This window comes from Salvelinus namaycush, chromosome 29 (genome assembly GCF_016432855.1).
Source record: "Salvelinus namaycush isolate Seneca chromosome 29, SaNama_1.0, whole genome shotgun sequence".
Classification (NCBI taxonomy): domain Eukaryota; kingdom Metazoa; phylum Chordata; class Actinopteri; order Salmoniformes; family Salmonidae; genus Salvelinus; species Salvelinus namaycush.
This window is the reverse complement of record NC_052335.1, coordinates 9,087,438-9,099,873: the sequence shown is the minus strand read 5'-3', so window position 1 is coordinate 9,099,873 and position 12,436 is coordinate 9,087,438. Positions and strand designations below refer to the sequence as shown.

Here is a 12,436-nt window from a genome sequence, read left to right as displayed (position 1 = left end):
CTGCTCTGACTGCAGCTGGGAGGGACTGCTGCGCGAGGACTGGGCCGCCTGTGAGTGCTTTGGGACGGGGTGGGGCCCACGGCAGCACCCACTGCTCGTTGAGAAGAGTAAGAACAATACGTGCTTTCACGTCAGAGTCTCCAATAACACCAGAAAAAGTCGCTAGATTTGTCGCTAGTCGATTTCTTGAAAATGTGTCGCTAGAGGAGTCTGAATACTCGCTAAATATAGCGACAAAGTCGCTAAATTGGCAACACTGGGCCTCCAAGGGAATTAATCCTATCACCCAGAAGATATGCGAGATTATTGCCCAGCAGTTTGCCCCTCTCCATAACCCCTATGATGACAACGGACAACTTGAACCACCAATATTTAGTAAGCATAAATCACTGGAAAATGTCAATGCCTATAATGCACGTTAAAAGTAACGTTAATACAACTTCACTACCATGTTACCGTTATCAGGCCCGTTACAGATTGTTGCGTAACATCCTCACTCGTATCAAGGCTGGGCATGTCATAAGCCCCAATTCAATTGTTGTACAAACTGGGCACGTAAATAGCCTACTAATAATGAGTTAGTTATCATAACACTCAACCTGTCTCTAATTATTCTCTGAGGAACTCTGCCATTTTGGTTTCTCCACAGTAGATATGCTGCCATTTTATCAGTTAAACCACCTCAAGTGGCAGTTTAGAATTAACCTCCAATCTAAATTTATATTAAAAAAACATTTAAATTGAGCAACATGCTTAAAATTAATCGAGGTTTAAAGTGAAAACTAGATTTAGATTAGAGGAAGGATTTTAACTAGGATTAATTTAAAACTAGGTTTAAAATTTGGTGCAACATGATTAATAGATTAACCTTGATTTAACCCAGTTTAATAGTTAATCCATGTTGGTGCAACCCACCCTAACATTTGTAAAACATTTATGAAAAATAAAACATGAATATATCGTGATTAGATAAGTATTAAACTCCCTGAGTCAATACATGTTAGAATTACCTTTGGCAGCGAGTACCGCTGTGAGTCTTTCTGGGTAAGTCTCTAAGAGCTTTCCACACCTGGATTGTGCAACATTTGCCAATGTATTATTTAAAAAATTCTTCAAGCTCTGTCAAATTGGTTGTTGACCATTGCTAGACAACCATTTGCAGTTCTTCCCATAGTTTTTCAAGCAGATTTAAGTTAAAACTTTAACTCGGCCTCTCAGGAACACTCACTGACTTCTTGGTAAGCAACTCCAGTGTAGATTTGGCCTTGTATTTTAGGTTATTGTCCTGCTGAAAGGTGAATTAATCTCCCAGTCTCTGGTGGAAAGCAGACTGAACCAGGTTTTCCTCTAGGAATTTGCCTGTGCTTAGCTCCATTCCGTTTCTTTTTTCTCCTGAAAAGCTCCCCAGTCCTTAACGATTACAAGTATACCCATAACATGATGCAGCCACCACTATGCTTGGAGATATGGAGAGTGGTACTCAGTAATGTGTTGTATTGGATTTGCCCCAAACATAACACATTGTATAGAGAAAAAGGTTAATTACTTTGACACATTTTTTTCCAGTATTTCTCTGGTGCCTTGTTGCAAACAGGATGCATGTTTTTAAATATTTTTGTTCTGTACAGGATTTCATCTTTCACTCTGTTAGTATTGGGGAGTAACTAATGTTGTTGATCCATCCTAAGTTCTCTCCTATCACAGCCATTAAACTGTAACTGTTTTAAAATCAACATTGGCCTCATGGTGAAATCCCTGAGCGGTTCCGTTCTTCTCCGGCAACCGAGTTAGGAAGGATGCCTGTATCTTTGTAGTGAGTGGGTTTATTTATACTCTATCCAAAGTGTAATTAATAACTTCCGCATGCTCAAAGGGATATTCAACGTCTGCTTTTTTTTAACCAATCTACCAATAAATGCCTATCGGGAAGAGTGGTTGTGCCTGACTACACAAGCGGCAATGAGTAAACACACAACAATATAGTTCAATTTCCATATGCTTTTACTTTAGCTTTTAGTGTCTCTGGCACTCTGGTCCACAAGCTGTTCAAGCAAGAGGGTGGTTAGAGATGGCAGGCACCTGTATTCTCCTGCAGTGGTGTGGCCTCACTGGCCAAGTCCGTAACTCTCCTTCTGAGGAGTCTGTGGAAGGAGAGAGAACCGCAGTGTAAGTGGGAGAGTAGGCACACTCTGGCTGTGTCTACCTAACTCCTTCACTTGAGTGATGTGCAGCCTGCACTCTTGTGCCAGTCAGTTGATTAGGGAATGCCTTGCAGGTGTGCTGATTATATAATCCTGCACAGGGTGTGTTGGGTGAGCATAGCTGTGGCGCTGTCTTCGGCTGGCCTGGTGTTGATGATAGCTCAGCCTTCCACACTGCTGAACTGAGTGTCGTGGTCCACTGTGCTGCAGCCAGTGCCACTGTCCATGGTGCTGCACTGGGAGTCCTTCAGCCACACCTACGCTCATGCCTCTCACGGTGCCACACCCACTTCTTACCCATCTCCAGGTAGGCAGCAGCAAAGTCCCGATTTGGCCAGTCTTTGAAAGGTGGCTGGGGCCCCGTGAAGGCCAAAAGGAAGCACAGTGTACTATTTGACTTGGATACCAGGATGATGGGGCTGACCCATGGTCTTTTTGACTCCTCTATGGCGTCCAACTCACACATCCTTTTGACCTCAGTGTGGATGGCTTTGCGACGAGCTTCACTGACCCTGTACGGCTTCACGTGTACAGTCTTCCCAACTGGCGTACGGATATTGTGCTCTAGCACATCTGTCCACCCGGGCAAAGAGGAAAAGAAAACCGTGTACTGATCAATGATCAACCTCTTGGAGTTGTTGGAGAGTAAGGTCTTACCCTGAGATGTTGTAAACATGTGGCATTTCCTCGGGAAGCTCTGTGGAGACAGACAGTAGGCCACAGTAACATCATCCTCCTGACACTTTTTCAAAAGGTTAATGTTATACACTTGCTCCCGTTTACGGCTGATCTGGCTGGTTTACCCTGTATGTCACTGGACCTAGTTTCTCCATGACTTCATAGCCCCTGCTGCTGTTCATTCTGTTCAGAACAACCTAGGGTTTTGATGCCATGTCATTTTGTAACTAACTACATCAAACATAGTGATAAAAAACATTGACACTGTATATGACATGAGTTTTCTGATACGGAAATGTGAAGTCCACATTTGGACTCATGGGTGTGTCTGGCTTGCTTGTATGATGTCAAAGCGGTATTATAATCCTCAACATCTCATCTTTCAAAATACATTGAGTCCTCTTAATTTACCGCATTTCCCTCACTCAGACAACAACAAAAATTGCTAAAGTTGCCAAATTAGTGGGAGGGATGGGGATCATTTCATGTTAAGTGCGGTGCTCAAGTTCAGAACGGCTGTCAGTCAAAACCCAAACAGCGCTGTGAAGCGCGGAGCCTGAGCTCTGACTTCATTTATATCATTTTACCCTACTGCCACTGCATTCCAGTTTAGGCACTTATCAGTCATTTTCAAGGGTTACCATCTTGAATAGTAGTACATTAGTAGTATGTTACAACGTAGTGTTGGTGTAGTAGTACAGTCCTGACATACTGTATCTTGATAACTAAAATATATTGTAACATCCTTTAAAAGCTACTTTTGTTGTTTATTGTCTGAATGAGCATTCTGGATATGTGTAATATATAAACCATTAGTGTCTCCCTGTTTCACCTTAGGTTATTTTTCTCAAAATTGTGTGTGTCAAAATTATTCCTAGGATGTGTTATGAATATATTTTAAAAACGAACACAAAATCCATATCTACACAACACCCTGAGACTAACCGATTATGAAAAAGACAAATAAATGTAATCCAAACAGCAAGATCTTTCAGAAAAGTGCATATGCCTGTTCTCCGTATGGAATCATTTGAATGCGGATTGTATAACAACTTGTGTTTTGTCTAAACGACTGTTCAGTAGTAAATATGACATCATCAGTGCGGTAAAGGGCCTGAAAAACATCAACAATTTACTAGTGATGGGGATGGATATGGAAAACCCATTAGTTAATGATAGGCTCACCATTTAGTCTTTTTAACTACCATGTAATCCAATAGCAAAAATACAAGGTACACTGTTCAAAACTGTTATTTTTGAAGTGCTGAATAGATGGTAAATATCAGTTTCCATACAATACTTGACTGTAACTTGACATGCACCATTTTATAATTTGTATCAAATGGCAGGTTGTGAGCAGGTTGAGAAATATGTCAATCTTACAGTTTCATTATCCTTATACAGAACATACGTAGGACAAATCATCAGAAATAGGGGTATTGTAAAACAGTTTGGCTACTTTAAAAATGTAGCACTGTGTTGTATGCCCTTTCTGCTCTATGCAACATTGTGCAAGATAACCTTTTTTTATGTGCCTTGTCAATTTATACAGTATTGCCTGTCTCTCTGCTCACAGTGTCTCAATGAAATTCAGATAATGAGTGGAATATATTGTTATGTATAACCAGTGGCGTGCCGTGGGCCTGGGGCCTGGGCCTTCAGTGAGGTCCTACACAGTCCCACCCGAATTAATCCACCTCTTATTACCATCATTATGATGCCATGGCTCTAGACACTATACATTTAGACAGAAACGCAGTATAACCAGGCGTTGCGTCACCTTGAAATTGACAAAAATTGACATTTTTGGGTAAAGTGTTTACCCAAAAACATGACACAATCAATGAGTCTTTTCAATATTTCCCTATTTTTCTTCTCCTTTTCATTGTGCAGCTCCATTGTCCTGCGCGCTTGTTCGTTGAGCTGTAGATCCACTCGGGTGTCCCCAAGAGTTTTCAAAAGCACCATTGCTTGTAAGTGCCCAGCCGTACTTTGGTGTCTCGTTGCTGCCTTGGTTAGACAACTCAAGTTTGCAAAGCCAGTGTGGCTCCAAACACCAAATCGATCACTTGCAAATAATAGGCATTCCCAGCAGTACAGTTTGCAGTGCTTCTCGGAGCCTGTGAGCCATTGATAGCGCTCGTAGTTGGAACTTTGAAAGTGGCGAGCGAACGAACCCCTTTCCCGCCTGTGACAGGCTTTGTAGCGTCGGCGTCGGGCGACCTCTCCTTACAATGTCTAACCTTTCTTGAAAAGTTTGTCTTGAGAATGGCGTTATAATTATATCCTCGACCAAATCGATATCTTCTCCTCCTTCCGCCATTGTGGGTTGAAAAAACAGCTTAGTAGTACGCGAATTAATTCGTTTATCAAATTCAGTTTCCTAGCTCTGCATAGACCTGCCCATAGGACCTGCCTCTCAATATTGGTAATCCAATAAAAAGACGTGCACGCACTACGCCTGCTAGCTGGCTCCTGTGTAACACTGGAGCCAGCCAGCAGGCGTACAATAGCCAACTCTAAAGCTGATTGGTTGACACTAAATTTTCAGTATCCATTCACTTTAAGCTACAAGCGCCCGCACTGTTGATTCTGAAGGCCTGAGGGCAGATTTTAGACCCCTGGCAACACATGTTGGCTGAATATGATTGAATAAAAGATCTAACATAAAGACCAGCCCTCCAAATCTCAACCTGGGGCTGGAAGCAGTGCAACCAAGAGGAAAGCTATGAAATGAAGAGTATAACTCTTACTCTGGGGAATAATTTAATACATATTTGTGGGAAAATATATTTTAAAAAAAATTATATTCTGATGATGTTTAGGCCAGCAGAGAAGGCCTTGCTGGCCCTGATGGCCCACCACTGTGTATAACCCAGGTATGTCAGCAGTGCATTGTACACTACACTGTAATTTCAAATGGTAGCACATATTGACTCTTTCCACTTTGTCATATGATGTAGTATTTACAGCCACATCCATATATGATTGGGTTTTACCTTCCAACACATATTGATGCCAAATCACTACATTTATGAGATAAAAATATAGAAAAGTACAGTGTTCAGCCGTTATCAAACTATATATATTGCATTTGGAAAGTATTCAGACCCCTTGACTTTTTACACGTTTTGTTACGTTACAGACTTATTCTTAAATGGATTAAATATTTTTTTCCCTCAGCAATCTACACACAGTACCCCATGATAACAAAGCAAAACCGTTTTTTTTTTGAAATTTTGGGAAATGTATTTAAATTTAAAACGGATATCACACTTACAGTATTCAGTATTCAGACCCTTTACACAGTACTTTGTTAAAGCACCTTTGGCAGCGATTACAGTCTCGAGTCTTCTTGGGTATGACGCTGCAAGCTTGGCACGCCTGTATTTGGGGAGTTTCTCCCATTCTTCTCGGCAGATCCTCTCAAGCTCTGTCAGGTTGGATGTGGAGCGATGCTGCACAGCTGTTGTTAGATCTCTCCAGAGATGTTATTTTGGGTTCAAGTCCGGGCTCTGGCTGGGCCACTCAAGGACATTCAGAGACATGTCCCGAAGCCACTCCTGCGTTGTCTTGGCTGTGTGCTTAGGGTCGTTGTTGGAAGGTGAACCTTTGCCCCAGTCTGAGGTCATGAGCGCTCTGGAGCAGGTTTTCATTAAGGATCTCTCTGTACTTTGCGCCGTTCATCTTTGCCTTGATCCTGACTAGTCTTCCAGCATGACGCTGCCACCACCATACTTCACCTTGGGGATGGTGCCAGGTTTTCTCCAGACGTGACGCTTGGCATTCAGGCCAAAGAGTTCAATCTTGGTTTCATCAGACCAGAGAATCTTGTTTCTCATGGTCTGAGAGTTTGCCTGTTTGCAAACTTCATGCAGGCTGTCATGTGCCTTTTACTGAGGAGTGGCTTCCGTCTGGCAACTCTACCATAAAAGCCTGATTGGTGGAGTGCTGCAGCAATGGTTGTCCTTTTGGGAGGTTCTCCCATCTCTGCAGAGGAACTCTGGAGCTCTGTCAGAATGACCATCTGGTTCTTGGTCACCTCCCTGACCAAGGCCCTTCTCCCCCGATTGCTCAGTTTGGCCGGGCGACCAGCTCTAGGAAGGGTCTTGGTGGTTCCAAACTTCTTCCATCTAAGAATGATGGAGGCCACTGTGTTCTTGGGGACCTTCAATGCTGCAGATTTTTTTTGGTACCCTTCCTCAGATCTGTGCCTCGACACAATCCCGTCTTGGAGCTCTATGGACAATTCCTTCGACCTCATGGCTTGGTTTTTGCTCTGACATGCACTGTCATCTGTGGGACCTTTTATAGACAGGTGTGTGCCTTTCCAAATTATGTCCAATCACTTGAATTTATCACAGGTGGACTCCAATCAAGTTGTCGAAACATCTCAAGGATTATCAATGGAAACAGGATGTCACGCCCTGGCCTTAGTTATCTTTGTTTTCTTTATTATTTTAGTTAGGTCAGGGTGTGACATGGGGGATGTATGTGTTTTGTATTGTCTAGGGGTTTTGTATGTTTATGGGGGAGTGTCTAGTCTAGGTGTATGTATGTATGTCTATGGTTGCCTAGATTGGTTCTCAATTAGAGACAGCTGTCTATCGTTGTCTCTGATTGGGAACCATATTTAGGCAGCCATATTCATTGGGTAGTTTGTGGGTTATTGTCTATGTCTATGTGTAGTGTTTGTGTCAGCACTATTTGTTTATAGCGTCACGTTCGTTCGTTTGTTGTTTTGTATAGTTTGTATAGTGTTCTTCGTTTCGCTTAATTAAAAGAAGAATGTATTGTTGTCACGCTGCGCCTTGGTCCTCCTCTCTTCCACCATATAACGATCGTGACACAGGATGCACCTGAGCTCAATTTTGAGTCTCATAGCAAAGGGTCTGAATACTTTCCAAAGGCACTGTACGTTAACTATGCCATATTTCATTTTGGTTCAGCAGTTATCGGTTTTGAGCAGTTTAATTAAGTGATAGTTAATTGTATTGTTAGCAAATTATGAAAATCATATAAAAAATAAAGTGAATATTGTATTTTGAAAAGCAGATACTTAGATTGAATATGTATCCAAATTGAATGTGTGATTTGGTGCAGTGAACAAGTGACTTTGTGAATTGTTGTACTCAGTCAAATGAAAATGAGCTTTGAAACATAAGCTATTTCGATGATCTGATTGCATTTTTGTGCTTAGAGTTGTGAAAATGTTCCACACACTTGTAAAAATTGCACCAAAGTAATTCAAAAAGTAACTTCCAGGGTCCTGTGAAGTCCAGCCAGCTGCTTGTTGATTCCCCATAAGGCCAGGTGTGAAGGCTATAGGAGGTCTAAACCTCACCAGTTTGAATACAATGAGGACCCTGTCAACCATCAACAGACAAATAACAAAGGCTCTGAAGTTTTTGGCTGCACATGTCCGTGGTTCTCAGCTATGGATAACAAGTCGATAAAGACAATAAAATCCTGTTGAAATGACAGATATTACACCCTTGATGAATCAGTGAAACAAATTTCACAAGGTATCTGTACTCAAAGATTTCTCCAGGTCTCCAGGAGCTATATTGAAAAGATCCAATGAGTGTTCTCCCAGACATTTTATAAAAAACAATGATGGGTGTTTAAAAAATTTATACATCATTGATCTTTGACACACCACTTACAAGTTCAAGCATTCTCTCTGAGAGAACTTGGTTGGAGCGTTGGTTAGAATTAAATTAACCCTGCATGTTTTAAATTCACAGCTCTGGTTATTAATAAAACAATTATTTGAAGCAACTAGGCCCCAATACAATAGCCCCTTGATCAACACCTTTTACACCATGTCTGCACACAGACACTAGGACCCTCCTCACATCCGAAATACAGTAATCAAAAAAGTGGGGTGTGATGTTTACATACGACATGTGGTAATGCCCCGGCCACTCTGAACAATGGGTGTGATATTTACATCCTGGTGTGAAGTCACCAGGATGTAAATAGTTTGACAGAAGCTAACCCTACGATAACTACTCTCACGGTGTTTGAAAATGGATGATGTCATCAGTTAGAAGTTTTTTTACTTCATATTATTGTCTACAAAACGTAGAAATGCTCTGTTTTCACATTTGTAGACACTGGTATTGTGCTGGAGATAAAAATGGTGGAATTACCCTTTAATTATTTCAGCTCAAAATGTGTGAGTGTAAAGATATAAAATATACATACAGGTAGTAATTCAGACAATAAATAGTGCAGAGGTTAGTTGTTGGGTAGTTATAAAGATAAGAGCCTGAATGGTTCTGGATACTTAAAAACCTAGCTATGACACTAGTACAGTAAAACAACCAGGTACACTTATCTTACAAGTAGTGCAATAGGTCGTAAAGGCACTGTGTAAACGTTGCATTTGTGGGATGCTGGGTGTGACTAAATTCCACCCTGAGGCATGATCATGTACATGGAGAGAAGAGGGTAATATAGTGGTAACAGCACATACACCGGTGAGGATGTAAGTGACTGATTAACCAAAATGCCATTTGTAAATATCGTGAACAACCCTGTACTCCCAATGTTTGCCTATGTGGTCACAGGCATAGCAAATAGCTTGCGTGAACTCTTGACTCAGTTGAACCAGATGTTGCTGAGCAGAGAAGTTTCTACGCCACTGAAAGTAGCGCAGATATGCCTCATCATCCTTGTCCAACTTGAGGAGGAATTCAGCCAGTGCTTTTGCATCGGGAAAGTCATTAACATGGATGAAGGAATCTCCTGGGACAAAGTCTTCATAGTTCTGTCTCGGTGGGCCCAATACCACTGGCACAGTTCCTGCTGCAAGTGGTCCGTTAAGCTTCTCTGTGATGTAGTCTTTGTGGACTGAGTTCTCAAAGGAGAGGTAAAACTTACAGCTGGAGAGTGTTGAGTAGTAGTCCTCATATTTCAAGAATCTAGCAAAGGCTGTGCCAAAGAGTTCCACCTTAATGTGTTTTACAAGTTCTCTGTAATAGTTATTCCGTACCCCTGTTCCAGTGTTAGGGTCATTGTTGCTCACAATCCAGCAAACTAATTTATCCTTCTTTGGCAGCACAAAGTCTTCACCCTGGCCTTTCCTTGCGGTCAAACGCCAACGAACAGGGATGTCTGCGTCTTCCCTATAACTCAAGGTCAAGTTGAAAAGGTTCTCTAGACCAGGTATCCTAATTGTGTTTGTAGGTGATTCCACATGATACCAAATCCACTTCTGGAATGGTGGTCGAGGTGATGGAGGCAAGTTGGATAAATCGTATTTGATGGATTTGTGAAAGATGAGCACCCCGTCTGCCTTGTTGTACAGAGACCTGTCATCTGTCAGGTGGCAGCCATCAATGTTGAAGAAAGTGGCACAATCGCTAAAATCAAACTCGCGGTTTTCAGGCCAGAACCACAACAGCATGATGGGCTTGTCTGGCGCTGGCTGCTTCTTAGACAAGGATCTGTTCTCAGGTCGCTTTGAGTAATGAGGCTGAGGAGTGCAGTCCAGAGCTGATTTGTAATACATGCAAAACAGTGTCACAAATCCTCCTAGACAGAGGATCCCTACCAGGAAGATACGCAAAGCTCCTGTAAGGAAAGTACTTGACAGCATTTTGGCTCCTGTGGAAGAGAGGAAAAACGCATTATTACATTATCATTCACACTCAAAGAAATGAAACCAAATGAAGATTTTTGTTCAACTGTTATTAAAAAGCGCTTGTGTACAGAGAGAAAGTATGAGAAAAGAAGCAGGTGCAGATGAAACATTTTCTCTCATTTGAGAGTAACCACAGATACAGCTGATGCAAATGGAAACATGAACAATGAGAATGGTTAAGTCAGATTAGATTCAAAAGGAACAATGAGGAAACGTGCCCATGTACCTGGCTACCTCAGGATTGTGTTGACGTTAATAACAAAAATGTCCTTTCAGCACAACGTGTTGGAAGTACATGTTTTCTTGTTTTTTTCACAATTGTGGGTAAGGTGTACTTTAAACAAGTGATCTTATACCCCTTTGCTGTACTGATCCACAAGTCTAGTTTGTCACAATGTCATCTGGTGAATGTTGAAATTCCTTATTCTTGACTAATAATGATTTTCGTTGACTTTTTTTATAGTCTAAAAACACTTAATACTTATAGACTTTTACATGACCATTCAAAACTGCACTCAATAAGGCACCAATAAGTGAAAGCCTGTACTTGTCAAAGGAAAAGATAATGCCTCACCGGTTAACAGGTTGTTCTTGTCATGCAGTATTCAGAGCTGCCGGGGATGTCAATCCATATACACTCCCTATGTGAACTGTGCACCTGTGAAACATTTCCCTGGGTCTTTGGTACTCATCAGTTCAATAAAGCGATAAGAAACAGTGACAAGCTGTTTTTTTTAAACGAAGGGAGAGAAAAAAGTTATTCTGGACGCCCTTACGGCAGGATGAGAAAGCATGAAAGGGAAATAGAGGTTGGGCCTCTGTTGGGAGGGGTAGGCCAGATTGTGCCATGTCCCAATAAACAGCAAAGGGGGAAATAATCCTGTGTCTTTTCCCTTACCAGCAATAACATGCCTAAACATGTCATGGGCATCATAGAGTTAGAACAACTAGGCTACAAAGACCTTTAACGAACCAAATATTTCAAGGACACACATTCACGACAACAATTCACGTGAACAAAACATTTCAACTTCACTGTTCACCTCAACCACGAGAACAAGGAGAATGATATTGAGTGTCTAGGTGTGGTTTAGTCACTATCAATGTTGTGGTGGCGTGTGTGGTGTTCCACGTGCAGTCATGATTCACATCCTTCTCTTTGTTCCATCATGCCAGTTAGAGAACTCCCATGGAACTTCCACATATTCTCTGTTTACATTTGACAATTTCTAAAGTGAGGAATTCCCATATTCCCTTACGACCCGGATCCTGGAGTGTTTGGTACCCTGATCCACGGTATAAAGCATGTGTGAAACACAAACAAACCCTGGCTGAAATTAATTAATTAATCCCGGACCTGCATGAGTAGTGGGTCCAAGATTCGAGACCAGTGTACTTGATATTGTGACGCGGCAGCGCGAGTCGCGTGGAACTTTCTTGCCCGTTGTAAACAAGCTAGCTCGCTAACGTCATGTAGAATGTGCGTCGTGCTGATCGCACCCTGAATCCGTTATTTTCGGGTTCTTGTGAAAGCAACATTTATTCTGTACAATTCTCACAAATGCTACAGGAAACCGAACCATGGAACCGAATTTCATATGTGAAAACTCCCCTAGCCTGTCTTAGTTCTAGGCAATTTTCCTGGTTGTTTTATGTGCCGGTATTAGATTTGAGTGACCTCATGTGTATACATTGTGTCTTTCATTGTGATTGAATGTTTGGTGTATTAAAGGCGCAATCCATACCTTTTCTCTACCTCGTGGCAATGAAACAAACTACAACTGTCCTGAAACATTTACCCTAATAACTCACTCAGGGTAACACTGTAGGGGAAAAAACTCAACATATAGATTCCACCTTTATGAGCTAGAAGTGCTGTTGTAGTGTTAAGTTTTTTCATCCATTT

General features: G+C 41.7%; 1 protein-coding gene across 1 annotated transcript; it reads right to left on the bottom strand.

The window, feature by feature from the left end:
* Positions 1-9,004: 9,004 nt before the first annotated feature.
* LOC120024535 (4-galactosyl-N-acetylglucosaminide 3-alpha-L-fucosyltransferase 9-like) lies at positions 9,005-11,841 on the bottom strand. The gene is made up of 2 exons (XM_038968812.1): positions 11,105-11,841; positions 9,005-10,493 (listed from the first exon to the last, which is right to left on the bottom strand). Exon 2 carries the CDS (start codon positions 10,483-10,485, stop codon positions 9,385-9,387), a length of 1,101 nt encoding a protein of 366 aa, XP_038824740.1. The 5' UTR covers positions 10,486-10,493; positions 11,105-11,841; the 3' UTR covers positions 9,005-9,384.
* Positions 11,842-12,436: the final 595 nt, after the last annotated feature.